General features: G+C 36.3%; 2 protein-coding genes and 1 pseudogene across 2 annotated transcripts; all 3 read right to left on the bottom strand.

Moving 5' to 3' along the window:
- Positions 1-2,259: 2,259 nt before the first annotated feature.
- LOC116109656 lies at positions 2,260-3,263 on the bottom strand (annotated as a pseudogene).
- Positions 3,264-6,547: 3,284 nt separating this feature from the next.
- On the bottom strand, positions 6,548-11,462 carry LOC116109655 (replication factor C subunit 2). The gene is made up of 9 exons (XM_031395880.1): positions 11,438-11,462; positions 11,250-11,321; positions 9,090-9,250; positions 8,505-8,611; positions 8,290-8,391; positions 7,831-8,026; positions 7,212-7,340; positions 6,940-7,134; positions 6,548-6,842 (listed from the first exon to the last, which is right to left on the bottom strand). Exons 1-9 carry the CDS (start codon positions 11,460-11,462, stop codon positions 6,732-6,734), a joined length of 1,098 nt encoding a protein of 365 aa, XP_031251740.1. The 3' UTR covers positions 6,548-6,731.
- A 5,156-nt stretch (positions 11,463-16,618) lies between these two features.
- On the bottom strand, positions 16,619-17,186 carry LOC116109652 (auxin-responsive protein SAUR67-like). Its single transcript, XM_031395879.1, has one exon. It carries the CDS (start codon positions 17,110-17,112, stop codon positions 16,666-16,668), a length of 447 nt encoding a protein of 148 aa, XP_031251739.1. The 5' UTR covers positions 17,113-17,186; the 3' UTR covers positions 16,619-16,665.
- Positions 17,187-17,413: the final 227 nt, after the last annotated feature.

Genomic DNA, 17,413 nt, shown 5'->3' with positions numbered 1-17,413 from the left:
TAGACAAAATTGCAGCAATAAAAGAATGGCCAACCACAGTGACGGCCATGCGTGCCTTCTTAAAACTCTCGGGATACTATCGAAAATTCATAAAGGATTATGGAAAAATTGCAGCACCATGGACCAATATGCTGAAAAAGAATAACTTTGCCTAGACCCAAGAAGTTGATCATGCATTCGAGGAGTTGAAACAGGCGATTGTTAAAGGGCCTATATTGACCTTACCAGACTTTGCAAAACAATTTATTATCGAATGCGATGCGTCCAACTCTGGAGTCGATGCAGTCCTCATGCAAGAGAAAAAGCCAATAGCCTTCTTTAGCCAAGCTATTAAAGGAAAATCGGTATCCCTGTCCACATATGTTAAGAAAATATTGGCATTGGTCTTAGCAAATACAGAAATGGCGACCACCCTACCTCCTTGGCAAGACATTTGTGGTACGCACTGATCATAAAAGCCTCAAGTATTTATGGAACCAACGCATCATCACCATAGCACAACAACGGTGGCTTTGTAAGTTGATGGGATATGACTTCATCATCGAGTACAAATAGGGTAAAGATAATTCAGTAGCAGATGCACTTTCTCGGAAGATGGAAACCGTGCACGTAATGGCAATATCAGCATGAAAACCAGGTTGGATCGAGACCATTCGGGAAGAAAATGGAGCCCATGTAGATATGCAAAAACACATAAGTTGTTTTGAGAAGGGGAAATATTAGGCCCTTGGACTTGCAAAAACAGGGTACTTTTCTTCAAAGACCGCATTTTTTTACTCTCATCTTCCCCATTGACGACTGAAATTATACAAGGATTCCATTCTGCCACTCATGAGGGGTTACATAAAACCCTTCGACGCATTCGATCACAATTTTACTAGTAAGGAATGAAGAAGCAAGTACTGCATGCCATCAAAGCTTGTGATATCTGTCAAATAAATAAACAGGAACAAGGAGCACCAGTTGGACTTCTTCAACCGCTACCCATTCCCAAGATCATATGGACTGAGGTATCAATGGATTTCATTATTGGACTTCCGCCCTCGAAAGGAAAGACTGCTTTTATGGTGATAATGGACCACCTATCCAAAATGGTGCACTTCATCGCAATGTCACAACCCATTACTGCCAATAGTGTCGCTTAAGCTTATTGTGAGAATGTTCTCAAGTTGTATGGAGTACCAAAGTCAATCGTAAGCGACCGTGATCCCCTGTTCACAAGTGCATTTTGGAAAGAGTTATTTCGGCTGCAAGGCACTAAGTTCTGCTTTTCTTCCTCTTACCATCCACAGACAGATGGACAAACTGAGGTAACTAATCATACTCTTGAAATGTATTTACGATGATTTACCGGGGATAACCCAAAACAATGGACGCGATAGTTACCATGGGCAGAGTTTTGTTATAACACTGGCTAGCATTCGTCCACAAAATCCACTCCTTGTGAAGCAGTTTATGGACAACCACCGCCAGTCTTAACGTTCTATGAGTTTGGGACAACAAAAGATGCAAGCGTGGACAAGGAATTACGGCAGAGGGATTAAATCATTGTCTAACTTTAGCAATATATTTCCAAGACTCAAGAAAGGATGAAGGTTACCTATGACAAGGGTAGAACAGATCGTCAGTTTGAGGTTGGCAACTGGGATTTTCTCAAGTTGCAATCATACGAGCAGATTTCTTTAATGGGAAAACGACGGCACAAACTTTCTGCCAAATATTATGGGCCGTATCAAATTACTGAATGCATAGGTTCAATGGCTTACAAGTTACTCTTACCTGAAGGAAGTAAGATCCACCCCGTCATACATGTTTTGTTACTTAAGAAGCAGCTCAAAAACAATTCTGTAGTCGAAGATGAGTTGCTGGAATTAAACAATGAATATAGCGAAGCAAATGTCCTTAGTAGCCTTGAGGACAAGGCCGATTTCGAGAAGGGAGGAATGTTACGTGCCTTACCAACGGGAAGGCCTGTTCTTTAGGAGATAGTGGTTTGTTACCTTCTCTTTAGGAGTTAGTGGTGTAGTGAGTTAGTTTCCCATGCATGGTTGCACTTTTGATTATTTCTCTAAATTTCTTAACACGTTTCCCCTATTTTACTTTTGAATATTTCTCTGAATTTGTTAACACGTTTCCCCTATTCTAGGCACCATATAGAGTTGTTACAATGTATATAAACAGAAGGATGAATGAAAGAAGCAGACTTTTGATTTTACTCTACAATATTTTATAAGCTATTCACATCTCCTTGAGAGCTTCTCACCGTCTGCAAGCATTCCACGACGGGGCAGAGGCCGAGCGAGAGTTTGATTCCTCCGGGCACGCAACATTCTGTGTCTTAGCCATCAACCCTGCTTTCTTTGCCTTCTTTTCATCCGTAGTCTTCTTGATCCTCTCATTAATTTCACTGATCACCATAACAGATATTCAGAGTTCACAAAGTTAGCAAAACACACAACTTTATTCTGAATACCCATACGAGTAAAACATAACAAATGAACAATATAAGTACATATCGAAGTGCAGCTTCCCTGGCAGCGTCTCGGACTTCAGGCTTCTCAGTGCTCCTCTTCTGAATCGACTTCCAAGGTGGCACCAACAATAGACCTTGAATATGGTTTCTTGGTGGATCGGCGCTTCTTCTTTACAGCTTCAGCAGCAATGTCCTATGATCAACAACTAAAACCAAATGTAACTAGTGACTGAATAAGGAACTCAAGGAGACAAAGGTTTTAGGAGAATTTCCTTTCTGACTAAAGGGCATTTCCACACAAGAAAGTACCTTCTTATGTTATTTCCTATACATGGCTGTCCATGTAAGCCTTGAAGGCTTCAAGCGGTTGTGGAAGTACCTCTTGCATTTCGAATTGGAGAAAAGGAAAACCTATACCAATAACAAAGAGGGCGTCAATTGTCTGAATCCATCAATTACCGTAGTCTATCTGTGGTGACAAATACTCATAAATTAAAATTTTTCACTAAAACAAGGTCTACTCTGACATATACTATAGATGTGACAAATTTTCTAATTAACATATACAATTAATCAACTGTTTGTATACTTAATAAAATTCCACAACATAATAAAAACATGGAAAAAGAACCACCAGACATATGCCTTAAAGAAATTTGCGCCAATAGTAAACAAATCACAAATAAACATAAGAGACCGAAAACAAAAATACCTGAGAATTAGAGCGAACAAATCTGATACCCTTAACAAGGTAAATCTTGGCTCCACTGAATCGGCAAAGCTCAGTCTTAATTAAAAAAAAAAATGTAAATTTGAGTTAAAAAAATTACAACATAGGCAACAACCACATAATATTGGGCTAAATTTATATTCTCATTCCACGTTTTTAATAATAGTTTCATTTTTTCCTTATCTACATACTTTCTGCATATACCGTGGACTTAGATCAACAGTGCTATCGAGTTATAGCTTATAGGTGTATGAATGAATCACCTATTAAATAAAATTATAAAAATTTGCCGGCAAAAGTGTATGATAGTTGACAGGCAAATGCGAAGAGAAAGTGACGAATAAACAATCTGCAAATGATGGCTTAAAAAAATTACGAGACATTGGCAAATTGTAAAGAACCAGAAAAGCCACAAAAGAGGGAAAGAGACGTACTTGAGAACCATGATTGCTGATGTTGTTGGCGCAGCTCACCTATCATTAAAGAGTAATATTATAAATACAATATGATTATTATGTTAAAAGATAATTAGATAAAAATATATTTTATATTTAAAATCAATCAATTATCTTTTATCACATCATGTTAAATGAGAATTATTGTATAAAAAATATCAAAAGCCCTAGATGTCAATTACCCTACGTAGGTGGTTACAAATACGTGAAGGTCTTAGTCTTAGTGAATGGTGGTAAACGACGCCATAACTACTTTTAAAGTCGTGTATAAGAACGGATGTAAAGTAGTGTTCTGAAAACCAAACCGTCCAGTCGAACCGGTTCGACTGGGAGCCGATGGCATCTCCGGTCCAATGTCCTCTAAAAATCAGTATTTTTAATCAAAACGAATTAAGCTGCGGTTGGACGGTCGAAATAGTATCGAATCGTGGTCCAATCGCAACTCAATCCCGCCGAATTCCGACATCGTTCGAGGGAGAAAACACCATTATTAGATTTGACGGAATCTCCACGACAAAACCCATCTCAGTGGCCGTTGTCCAGCCTTTCGTCGGTAGCTGTCCACCTATAGTTCACGAGACCGTCAGATTTCCTTCTTGATTCCGAAAAATTCTGATGCCGGTAGAACTCCCTAACACCACCACAAGATTCGCCGACACCTATACATCAAAAGCCCCATGATTCCAAACTTTGATTGGCCATCGATCGTCGATACCACCACCACTCACCAGTCTCTTCGCGCGACAAGTATGTTTTGGATAGATTTCAAACCTTAAGGGAGTATTATAGGGGTGTTAGTGGTTAATTTCAAACATTTAGGGACTAAAATTATTTTACAAGATACGATCTAACTGATCGATCCAAACCGGTCAAACCAGAAATCGGACCATTGAACTGGTCATATTCCGGTCCGGTTTTCGGAACATTGGTGTAAAGATTGGTTTTGGGCCTGACATGAGATGTGCATAAGAATGGATCTATCCAATTATTCCACTTTTTGATATTTTATATAGTTTATTGTTATTTAGTAAATCTGAATTTACAAACTAATTACGTAAGTCATCTATAAATAAATGTAGATTGATTGTGCTTTTCTACAGCAATTATGAAGTTTTCTTGTTAATTTAAATGTTGAATAAAATACACTGTAAAACATCGGCTGCTATTGTAATTTTGTAGCCATAAAATAGAGATTTGGGCAGAAGTTATCCATAAAGTGAGAGTTTTGTTTAAAAAAAATTATAATAATTTCCAAATAAATACGATTTTTCTTTTCATTAGATAAAAGCTATAGTTTTTTTTTTCTAACACCCACGTACATACACAACCCTAATCCCCAATTTCAGAAATCAGAAGCCCTTAAATATTACACTAACTAGTTCTTTCTTAAACTCTTTTGGTATCAACTAGTTTACATTTCTGTCGCCTAACACGACAAGAATATTCATTATTTGGTTTACTTCAAATTGCCAACGCAAGTCTTGAGGGCAATCGGTTTATAAGAAAAAAAAATGATGATAGGGTAAATAGCATCATTCTCAACCTAAAATCAATCAAATAACATCCTACTTGGTATAAACTACAAGCATTTACAAGCCCGATCAGCAAATTGATAAAGTCATAATTAATTAACAATATACTTTACTAACAAAATAATGCTACATATTTTTTTATTCAACTGATGTGTAATGATATAAAATCCTAGATAATATTAGTGCATAAATCACTTTACCACATCATCTCAATAACATTAAAAATAAAAAATAAAAAAATTGCACAAAATGATAATATGGGAAAAGTTGGTTGAAACAAAATTTCTAAAAACCAGACTGAAACGACATGTCCAACCGATGATTGGCGCTCTCTATGGTCTAGTTTACTATTTTCAACTGTTCACCAAATCTCTAATTTGACCCATTGTTTTAAAACCCGGATTAGAGGGCAACCCGTTTTATTGCCCAGGTCACGGGTCAATGACGTCAACAATAATTTTATTTTTAAAAGATTACATATTAGTCCCTTAAATTTTAGTATATTACAAAATACTCCTAAAAAATTTCAAATTAATCCCTAAAATTTTTATTGATTTTAAAATGCTCCCAAAAACTTCAATTCATCCCTAAAATTTTGACATATCTCCATAACACCCCTAAAAATTACTCAGCCCTTATAAATTTGAAATATTACAAAACCCCCCTAAGACCTAAACCGGACCGAAGAAGCTGCTGGGTCCCGATCGAACTGGTCCGATCCGACTTTTAAAACAGAGATTTGACCATCAATGAACGAGAGGCTATCAAGTGGCAGAATTAGAGAGATTTTGTAGAGTGAAGGCTAATGGTTCAAAGGATGGTGTCAGTTTATCAGGTATAATTTTGAACATCGAAATCAGCTGGAATTTGACTGAAAAAATCAACCCAATACGCAAGTCACAACCAACAAATGGAAGGCTACTAAGTGTCAAGGTTAAAAGGGTTTTGTAAAGTGAATGCCGATAGTTCAGGTGATGATGTCAGATTGAAGCCAAAAAAATCAAAACCTTAATTGTTGTAGAGATGTTTTTGCAAGATTTCAAACCCACATAGACTGATTCGTATTTTTTAAAGGTGTTTATGCAATATTTCAAACCTTTTATCACGGGTAATACCGAAGATTTAACCGATTGATTGAACTAGTCAACCAAAGAGCCAATCCCTTAGCCGGGTGGCACCCCGGGTCAGGTTTCAAAACATTGTTGAAACACGAGTTCAATTCTTCTGCCGGTTTTAACCATGGGAGCCCCATTTATAACTTGGTGAAAGACAAGTTATCAACACTAACATCATCCACACCCAGACCTTAATTACCTTGTCTCATGAATTTTCTTCTTAACCTTTGCATCATGAATTATACACAAATAAAGCACCACCATTTTTGGATATTACATTATCACTGGCAAATGCTCTGCTACCTTAAAAGGGTTCAGGTTTATCCTAACAAAACAAACTTTCGAAGATCAAGCTAATAGGTATGTTCTCCATTCTCGCATAACAGAAGACATATAATAGTAAATTCTAACTGCTATTACAACCAATTATGCAGCTTTAGCTGTTTTGCGAACTAGAGAAAGCTTGGCCAGAAGACCACATAGCTGAAGATATGAACCGACTCCATCACATATTCTCATATGGGCAAACCCAGTTTCCTGAAACCTCACAGTAAAGAAAAATATCAGAATTTTATATGAAAATAGGTGATCAGAGAGTACTAGGAAAATCTAGGGCCTAGCAGGATACATGTACCTTCATGAATTCTAATTTTAGATACTCAACCATGTCATAGCTCTTTATGATACGGAAAAGTGTGGTGATAATGTCAGTAGGGGAATAACCCAAATCATATAGCTGCTTCAGACCAGAACAAGCATCATCATATTTCCCCTCAAGCACATTGTGGACCATATTCTTGACATGCAATGGGTGAGGCTGGTCACAGACCTATAAACCAATTACCTTATTGTTAAGTTGTTGAGTAAATATATCTAACAAAACAAAATATATTTCTAAGTTGTTACCTTGAAAACATTTTCTTGGTTAACAAACCGAAATCCACTGTATGTAGCTTGCAAGTTATTCAATGCCTGCCTCATATCACCATCAGCTGTGAAAATAATTGCTTCAAGGCCTTCAGGCACATAAGGAACCTTCAATTAAGAATACACATTAATTATACATTCAATATAAGCACTATGCAGTCTAAGAGGCAATGAGATTTCTAATCATATAAATAATCAGTTTGACAGTATACAGTGAAGAGGAAGAAGAAACCATGACAAAGAGCAACTTGTCGAGTTAAAACATCATTTGTCTTTGTTATAAACAAGCTTTACCGAGAAGCCCATGAGTACCTAGATTTGCAATGCTTTTTCAGCAAAACAAATCTTATATATATATATATATATATATATAGATACACACAATTTCACAGAGCCTCATTAAAGAAAATTTAGTTTCTAACAAACAAGCAGTTGAAAAAGATTAATACTCAGCAGTTAGGTCAAAAACATAAACCTTGGTCAATAACAATGAACCTATATAGGAATAACATATGAAGTATGTTGCTCTTTAACAAGATACAGATTCGAGCTAACATACAGAGTTTGACACAATTAGAAAATGGTTAAAAAACAATACCTGTTCTGCTTGAACCACCACCATGAGGCGGCCAAGTATCTCTTGATCAGATAATCTTGAAAATCGAACAATAGCGCATCTACTCTGAATTGGCTCAATAATCTTAGAAGAAGTATTACAGGCGAGAGCAAACCGAGTAGAATTTGAATAGATTTCCATTGTCCGCCGCAAGGCTTGTTGAGCACCAGATGTCATACTATATTTAAGCCAATGCAAAGCCAAAAAAAAAAAAAAAAAAAAAACAAATAGAACTAACAGAGTATTAGATAAATACATTTTAACCTAAAAGAAACTCAAGAAGCCCAAAATTCAAATTCTCTCCTAGTGGAATGGAATAGTATAGTTTAACTTTTATGACAACATCCAGATAATGAAACCTGGCCAACAAGCTAGAGCAAACAAAATTTGGAAAAACAAGTTAGCTCGTCCACACCATATGATATAATCATCAGCTCTTACCTATCGGCTTCATCGAGAATCACTATTTTGTGCTTCCCTGGAGGCAACGTCACTTTCTTTTGGGCAAACATTTTAATTTTGTTTCTCACAACATCTATACCCCTGCACAAGAAAATGAAATTAATTATATATACGCATAGAGGCAACAACAAATAAAAGAGAAAGCTTAAATTCCATTAAAAAAAAAAAAAAAAAAAACCCTCTATTTTACTAACCTATCATCTGATGCATTAAGCTCCAAAACAGCCTCCTTATAGTTTGGCCCCAGCAGTTCATGTGCAAGAGCCAAAATACTTGTAGTTTTACCAGTTCCAGGAGGACCCTGAACATTTATCCAAGAATGAAAATGATAAAAAAATCACTAGCCATTTGCCGATTTCTAAGTTGTTAACCGAGGAATAAAAAATAAAAACTTAAGCATACCAAAAATGGGAAAACATGTTTTCGGTGGTTGGGTATCAAAGAGAAATGTGCACTGAAGGAATAAAATACTCGTATGAATCTATTAAGCTCAGTCAGTTACAAACTTACAGCTGAACTTCCTTCTGTTTCAGATACTTGTAAATAAAGAGAAACACAACAATCACTACACGGAGAGTTTTCTGCTTCACCATACTTCATTTAACAGTCTAAACTATAATAGCGTTTGAAAATTTTTTAGTCACCATTTCACCCAAATACTACACTAAATTATATCACTTCAACAATTCGAAATTCCACATTACAGCTACAAGGAATTGATTGAAGTCAATAGAATTGGAAGTACAAAACAAAAAAGAAGAAAAGAAGAGGAAATGTACGGATAAGATTAGATTGGGCATGTTGCCATCGCGAGCGATGACTTGGAGCCTAGACACAGCGTCTTCATTGCCGACGATGTCAGAGACTTTGTTTGGCCGATACTTCTCTACCCATGGGATGTCGTAGAGGTTGCTACTCGATGACGAAGAAGACGACGCGCCTTATCAGAGAAAAATAGATGGAGATTGGAGATCCTCGCAATCCAAACCCTTTTCAATTTAGAGGAAAGTAGTGAGTAAAAGAGGGAATTTCCACATACCTAGGCTTGTTTGGTTGGATTTTGGGAATACTACTTTTAGTATTCCCAAAAAGTTAAACAGTAAAATATCCAAAAACTCACAATATTATTCAACTTTATTCAACATTTTTTAAACCCCCTAAATTTGTTAATTCAATTAAATACCCCTAAATATTTTAATGTTTTTGTTTCGGCGACTCCGGCCACCCTCGGCGGTGGTGGCCGGCTGTCCGTATTGAGGGTGGAGTGGGGTATTTTTGTTAACTTTTAATGTTTTATTATAAGGGGTGTTTTGTAAAAAAAAAACATAGGGGGTATTTTAATTTGTAAATCCTACATGTAATACCGCCCAATTCAATTTTTTTTTAACTTTTCAAAAAACTTTTCCCAAAAACACAAATTGTGAACCAAACGGAGCCCTAGTATTTTAAATGAAAAGGCATAAAATCTTTAATCAGCAGTGCTGGTGCACGAATTTATACATCGAAAACATGAAAAATCCTGATCGTTAATTAATATTAAGTTATAATTAATTAACGGTCAAGATTATCACATCATTCATACACAGATTCATGCACTACTCCCAATGTTTTACTTTTTCCAAAATGAAAATACATTTTAAGTCGGGTCTTGAACCAAACCAAACCAATTTTAATTCGGTTTGTTATTTTTAAACCCAAATAAACTGATCAAACACTAAAATAGAATCAGTTCGGGTTGGTTTTGAGGATTCGATAATTGAAATTAAGCAACTTAGAATTAACAATTGCATTACAAACAATGGAAAAAAAGAAGAAGATAAAATCAATCCATTAAAAAAAAAAAATCGAAGTTATGAATAGTTTCAAACTTAATAAATAAATAAAGTAAAAGGCGAGTGCAGTAAAATTAAAAACAAAACTCAATTTCATGCCAAGAAGAAAACTAAAGAAATTTCAAATAAAGTTTTAAGAAGAAAAAAGAGTGGTTCAAAAGCTAAGGCTCCGTTTGGTACACATGTTTTCCAAAAAGTTAACCACAAATGTGTTTAGTTCACCTGTTTTAAAAATACAATTTCAAATTATTCAATTTCTTTTAAATCCCCTAAATTTATTAATTTAACTAAACAACCCCCAATTTTTTTAAAAAACTGACAAAAACACCCCAGCAACCCCAAATTACCAGATTTGGCCAATACTGTCGGAATGGCTGGAATCTGGTGTAATGGCGCATACCGACTGAATCTGGCGGTAGTGCGCCGATCTAGCATGGATCTGGCCAGAAAATGCCAGATTTACGACCAAAGATCTGGCCGTTCTTTGGCCATTGACAGTCATCAACGACGGTCGTATCTTGATCGTCATTGATGACCAAATGCGGCCAAATCTAGCGTCAATGGCTAGATCTAGCCGTAGATCTGGCATTTTCAGCCAGATCCATGGTGGATCTGATCGGAAAAGGCCATATCGGCGCACGACCGGCAAGATCCAGCTGGTCATGCATCGATACGGCTACTCCAGCCACCCTCCGATGTGGTGGTGGCCGGTTGTCCGTATTTAATGAGTGGGTTGGGGTGTTTTTGTTAACTTGATATTTTATTATGGGGTTTTAGTAAATAAATAAACAGGGGTATTTTGTAATTTTTAAAATTCTACATTGAATACCTACCCAATTTAACTTTTTTCGAAATATTACTCTAAAAACTACCAATAATGAACCAAACGGAGCCTAAATGTTTGGCACCATGGCCAAATATCATCCAGTTCTGCTCATTTCTCCAATCGATTATAAAGACTTAGAAAGAGTTACAAACATGTTCCCACCCAAAAAGGGGTCTTGTGACAAATTCATACTGCCCACATTTAAAATATCATTTCACTATCAAAATATTAGTTCCTCTGGTTTGGGTGGGAAATACAATGATATGAAGAAAAAAAAAAACCCTTCTTTTTTCTACTCTTTTTAACCTCTTCCATTGTCGGCATTGTCGTCGGCATTGAAGGGTCTTGGCGACCTAAAAAACAACAAACAAATCACAAATATGTAAATAAACATGTCTCAATCGTTTCAACCCAACGAACCAAAGACTGAACGAATCAAACCCAATTAATCGATCAAAACTCCAAAAACCCAATGGTGGGGAAGTTTCAATCATTGGCGATTGGTGAGCAAACAGGATCGAGAATTTAGGGCTTTTGGAGAGGAAGATCCAGGAGTTGATTGGTGGTGGTAGGGATGATTTTCGATACCGTAAACAACCACAAATCGGTTGGCAGTTGAAAGGTCGCATGGTCCACGGCCAACAATTGGCGAGCCAGGGATGGTGATGGGGTAAGGGTTTTGTAGAGTGGGTTGTAAGGAGTGTAATGGTGGTGTTTGGAAAAAAATTTGGCAAAAAAAAAATCAACTGAAAATCTAGCTGAAGAGTAGCGTGTGAATGGAGGCGGTGGTGGAAATGGTGAGTGATGACGGCAATGGAGGCTTGAGCTTTGAAAGGAGGTGATGATGATTTTGTGGCGGTCTTAGAAGTGATTTTTAACTTCGGGATCGGCCAAAAAAAAGGGCAAAAACTGTCGCTTTGACAATACTAACGTGCGCGCCCTTTTTCTTTTCTTCTTCTCTAGCGGCCAAATGTTTGTTGAAAATTTTTCCTGCACTAATAACAGACTTTTGACCATTTTGCCCTTTCTCACAATGAAAATTACTAACAAAATTATGCTTTGGGTAGTAAAAAAGTATTTTAAAAGTGGGGGGGTACGAATTTGTCAAAGGGCAATTTTTTTGGGTGGGAACATGTAGTTAACTCATTTAGAAATAAAAAATACTTAACCACCTATCGGAAGCCGAATTGTTGGACAAATACCCCATCATTAACGGTGGAAAATGAAGATGTTAGGTGGCTGGAAGACTAGTCTACGGTTGATAATGGCTTAAAATCTTTAGTTTTTCTTTTGGTTAATGGTTACGCATTTGTTTTTTTCTACATTTTAGTTTTAGTTTGTATCAATGTACTCAAAAGAAAATTTTTGTTGTTGTTTTACACAAGAACAACAGCATAATGACAACAAAAAATAAGAAAGAAAAATTGAATTCAGACTTCTAATTGTCTTATTTTTTCATTGAATGAAAAGTGCAATTTATACAAGTAAATGCAACAGAAAAAACATGAAAAAAGCCTAAACAAGTGCTTCATGTTTACAAGAACAGAAGCTAACGAACTTAATGCCTAATTTCTAGCAACAGCTAATTTGACAACTTCAACTTGACTTATTCAATGGCAACTAAAACACCTATCCTCCAACTTCCACCTCATCAATCTAGTCACCAAGTCAGCAACTCTTTTGTAGCATCTTGAGACACACATTCAACACTCCTCCTTGTAATAGATGCTGCAAATTCCCAACTTTCCTCTTAGAAACTCAAATCTGGCTTTAGGTAGTGCCTTAGTCAAAACATCAGCAACCTGATCTTCTGACTTGCAATAAACAATTGTACTTCTCTTTTTTTCTACACATCCCTCAGAAAATAAAATTTAATTTTGAAATGCTTGGTCCTACCATGAAACATTGGATTGTTGGATATAGATATAACAGCTTGGTTATCTACAAATATTTATGAGCTTTCTTTCTGCGAGTAATGCTAGCCTTACTCACTCTCCCTACTCACTTCTCTTACTCAACTTTGTTAAAATGTTAGCCTTATCCACTTTTTCACTTTTTTAACAAAGGTGAGTAAGAGAAGTGAGTAGGGAGAGTGAGTAAGGCTAGCATTATTCTTCTTTCTGCTCCATATGCAAATCTATCAACACCTTCCCATAAAGCCTGATTAACAACTATTGTAGTAGCTACATACTTGGCTTTTGTAGTACTTTGTGCCACTAATTCTTGCTTCTTTGAGCACCAAGAAAACATCCCAGAACCAAAGAATGTCGCAATCGTCTTCAACCAACGAACCAAAGACTGAACGAATCAAACCCAATTAATCGATCAAAACTCCAAAAACCATGGTGGGGAAGTTTCAATCATTGGCGATTGGTGAGCAAACAGGATCGAGAATGTTAGGGCTTTTGGAGAGGAAGATCCAGGAGTTGATTGGTGGTGGTAGGGATGATTTTCGATACCGTAAACAACCACAAATCGGCTTGGCAGTGAAAGGTCGCATGGTCCACGGCCAACAATTGGCGAGCCAGGGATGGTGATGGAGGTAAGGGTTTTTTAGAGTGGGTTGTAAGGAGTGTAAGGTGGTGGTTTGGAAAAAATTTGGCAAAAAAAAATCAACTGAAAATCTAGCTTGAAGAGTCAGCCGTGTGAATGGAGGCGGTGGTGGGAAATGGTGAGTGATGACGGCAAAGGAGGCTTGAGCTTTGTAAAGGAGGTGATGATGATTTTGTGGCTGGTCTAGAGTGATTTTTAACTTCGGGATCGGCCAAAAAAGGGCAAAACTGTCAGCTTTGACACTACTAACGTGCGCCGTCCCTTTAAAATTAAGCAACTTAGAATTAACAATTGCATTACAAACAATGGAAAAAAAAAAGAAGATAAAATCAATCCATTAAAAAAAAAAAAAATCGAAGTTATGAATAGTTTCAAACTTAATAAATAAATAAAGTAGAAAGGAGAGTGCAGTAAAATTAAAAACAAAACTCAATTTCATGCCAAGAAGAAAAACTAAAGAAATTTCAAATAAAGTTTTAAGAAGAAAAAAGAGTGGTTCAAAAGCTAAGGCTCCGTTTGGTACACATGTTTTCCCAATAAAGTTAACACAAAATTTGTGTTTAGTTCACCTGTTTTAAAAATACAATTTCAAATTATTCAATTTCTTTTAAATCCCCTAAATTTATTAATTTAACTAAACAACCCCCAATTTTTTTAAAAAACTGACAAAAACACCCCAGCAACCCAAAATTACCAGATTTCGGCCACTACTGTCGGAAGCTGGCTGGAATCTGGTGTAATGGCGCACTACCGACTGAATCTGGCCGGTAGTGCGCCGATCTAGCATGGATCTGGCCAGAAAATGCCAGATTTACGACCAAAGATCTGGCCGTTCTTTGGCCATTGACAGTCATCAACGACGGTCGTATCTTTGATCGTCATTGATGACCAAATGCGGCCAAATCTAGCTGTCAATGGCTAGATCTAGCCGTAGATCTGGCATTTTCCAGCCAGATCCATGGTGGATCTGATCGGAAAAGGCCATATCGGCGCACGACCGGCAAGATCCAGCTGGTCATGCATCGATACGGCTACTCCAGCCACCCTCCGATGGTGGTGGCCGGTTGTCCGTATTTAATGAGTGGGTTGGGGGTGTTTTTGTTAACTTTGATATTTTATTATGGGGGTTTTTAGTAAATAAATAAACATAGGGGGTATTTTTGTTAATTTTTAAAATTCTACATTGTAATACCTACCCAATTTAACTTTTTTTCGAAATATTACTCTAAAAACTACCCAATAATGAACCAAACGGAGCCTAAATGTTTGGCACCATGGCCAAATATCATCCAGTTCTGCTCATTTCTCCAATCGATTAATAAAGACTTAGAAAGAGTTAACAACATGTTCCCACCCAAAAAGTAGTCTTGTGACAAATTCATACTTGCCCACATTTAAAATATCATTTCACTATCAAAATATTATGTTTCCTCTGGTTTGGGTGGGAAATACAATGATTTATGAAGAAAAAAAAAAACCCTTCTTTTTTCTACTCTTTTTAACCTCTTCCATTGTCGGCAATTGTCGTCGGCATTGAAGGGTCTTGGCGACCTAAAAAACAACAAACAAATCACAAATACTGTAAATAAACATGTCNATGAAATATCTGGAAAATGTAAATTAAGTCATATTCAGACTTAAGTTGAAAAAACAAATAATTCCTAATAAAAAAGAAAAGGAAGACGGGGAAGAAGAAGTAGGGGAGAAAAATAAAATAACCAAAAAAGAAAATTTTAATTCAGTTGGTGTTATTACTTAAACACCCTTCACTTATTTGACTTTGTACTTCAAGTATGCATAATTACCTAAATATCCTTATCCATTTGACTTTTATTTATAGACTTATTTAGGCACCAGGGTATTCACAAGTTTAGCATATCCCTAACCGGAATGAATAATAAAAACATACACTAAAAACGATTAAGCCTATAAAGTCTGTGTAACAGTCTATTAAGCCTAAGACTAAGACTAGAGTATTGCCAAATTCATTGGAGGACAATTCTTTTTTTTTTTTTTTTTAAATGATCGGGTGTCTAGATATAAAAAATCTTGACCCTAGAACTATCAACCAAGTAAGAGCTTTTGTAACCACCCCTGTAATAGCAATTAAGGAGAAACTCGAACTCAGAATCTCTTGAATAATACATTCAAGAGTTCCTATCGAACCATTTGACCATATAGAGATGATTATTAGAGGACGATTTTCTAGCTTTCTAGCTTGTCTTCTTTTAATCTTGTGGGAGCAACATCTTCATTTTTTTTTACCTCTGTGCAAAATTTCTCCATAGTAAAGTGCCATTTTGTTGTTTTCTTTCTACGTTACTATGGAAAAAAATAGTCCATAGTAAAGTGCCATTTTGTTGTTTTCTTTCTACGTTACTATGGAAAAAAATAGTTACTATTTTTTTCCATAGTAACGTAGAAAGAAAACAACAAAATGGCACTTTACTATGGAGAAATTTTGCACAGAGGTAAAAAAAAAATGAAGATGTTGCTCCTGAGGGACTATCTTATCCTTCAACTGAAAGTTTTAAAGTGGGAATTGAAGTGTGAAATTAAATCGTAGTTTATTTTTCCTTGCTTTTCCCACAAGAATATTCTTGTGTGGACAGAGAACACATTTTGTTAAATGTTGAACACGTTTTGGTAGAAAAGAAGCTGAACTTAAAAATTCCAGAATGCTCAATGCCTAGGCACGTTTTAAGAAATTTAGTTATGTCTAGATTTGAGACAGCAGTTTGTTTTTAGTTTAAATTACAACTGTCAAAACTGACGATTCAAGTTATTTTATTTTATCTTGTTTAGTTATATATGTTGTTTCAGTGTTATCCCTTTACAAGTCTATAAAAGCGGAATTAGAGTTGTATTTTAGTTTGGAGATTGTATGAAGTTTATGTTGAAATAAAAGTTTTCTTTCTTCGGTTCATAAGTGTTCATTTTTCAAGTCTATATTTTATTTTTTACTCCTCCGATTTCTATGCATCTGAATGAAATATTGGCTCAGAAGAAAGAATGGAAGTCAATTCATCTCAAAAACAACTAAAAATTGAAGAAATTTTAGTAACTTAATTTATATCAATATATCAGTTATCTTTCAACGATGTTGTGAACTATTTACAAATATCCAACTATATATGGTTGGCTTTAGAAGCCGCAGAGTAGTGATTGTTGGTTACTTTGCTCTTCGTGGAGATTTGAAGTTGGCAAACAGCGACCAGTAGCCAAAGACATGAGCAGTGCCTTCTCTAAATCTTTTGCCGCATGCCTTTGGATCAAAGAGATTACATACTCCATGAAAACTGCATCGCAAGGCAATGTGATAGGCCCGCCTCTTGGAAGTCCAAACTCATTTTCTGCCATTGTAAAGAGCTCTCTGATGATGTTGTCTTTAAGGTATTTTAAGGGAATCACAAAGCGCCTTTGATCAGCAGTGTATACAACAAAATGACCCTTCTCAGCCATTGAAGATGTGCTGCAACTCTCTGCTTCAACAACCCCAGTGGTTCTCGGCAATGAGATTCTTTTTCGCTTGCTTGCCGCCAGTTTCTGCCACTTCTTTGCTAATCTGATTAGCTTCTTTGGACTAATCATGTTGTTTCTGGTTAACTAGAGAGAAAGATCTTATGTTGTGTGAGAAAATTGTATTGGATCTAAACAACACTGAAATACTGTGTTTGCTATGGATTGAAGGCTACTGAAATGGGTTTTTTATATAGTCACATGGCTGGAAATAGTCCATTTAATGTTGCTACCCTTATGTAGGGACTTAAGGGAGACAAAGCCATCTGATATGAAGATAAGCATAGCAATTTAGATAGTTGGTCAATTCAGCTAGTTGTTTTAATAATTTGACACATCAGGTGGAGCCTTACGCCCAACAATTTCATGTTCT

The sequence above is a fragment of the Pistacia vera genome, unplaced genomic scaffold (assembly GCF_008641045.1).
Source record: "Pistacia vera cultivar Batoury unplaced genomic scaffold, PisVer_v2 Contig587, whole genome shotgun sequence".
Classification (NCBI taxonomy): domain Eukaryota; kingdom Viridiplantae; phylum Streptophyta; class Magnoliopsida; order Sapindales; family Anacardiaceae; genus Pistacia; species Pistacia vera.
Note: the sequence above shows the minus strand (reverse complement) of the source record. Positions and strands in the feature narration are given on the sequence as shown.

What these genes read in the sequence shown, in the direction of transcription:
- LOC116109655 (XM_031395880.1), bottom strand. Translation starts at nt 11,462, where the DNA reads ATGATTGAAACTTCCCCACCATTGG. An exon ending in TGAAACTTCCCCACCATTGG is followed by an intron (nt 11,322 to 11,437) that starts GTTTTTGGAGTT and finishes GTTGTTTTTTAG; the next exon opens with GTCGCCAAGACCCTTCAATG. An exon ending in AAAGAGTAGAAAAAAGAAGG is followed by an intron (nt 9,251 to 11,249) that starts GTTTTTTTTTTT and finishes TTCTCTGATAAG; the next exon opens with GCGCGTCGTCTTCTTCGTCA.
- LOC116109652 (XM_031395879.1), bottom strand. Translation starts at nt 17,112, where the DNA reads ATGATTAGTCCAAAGAAGCTAATCAGATTAGCAAAGAAGTGGCAGAAA.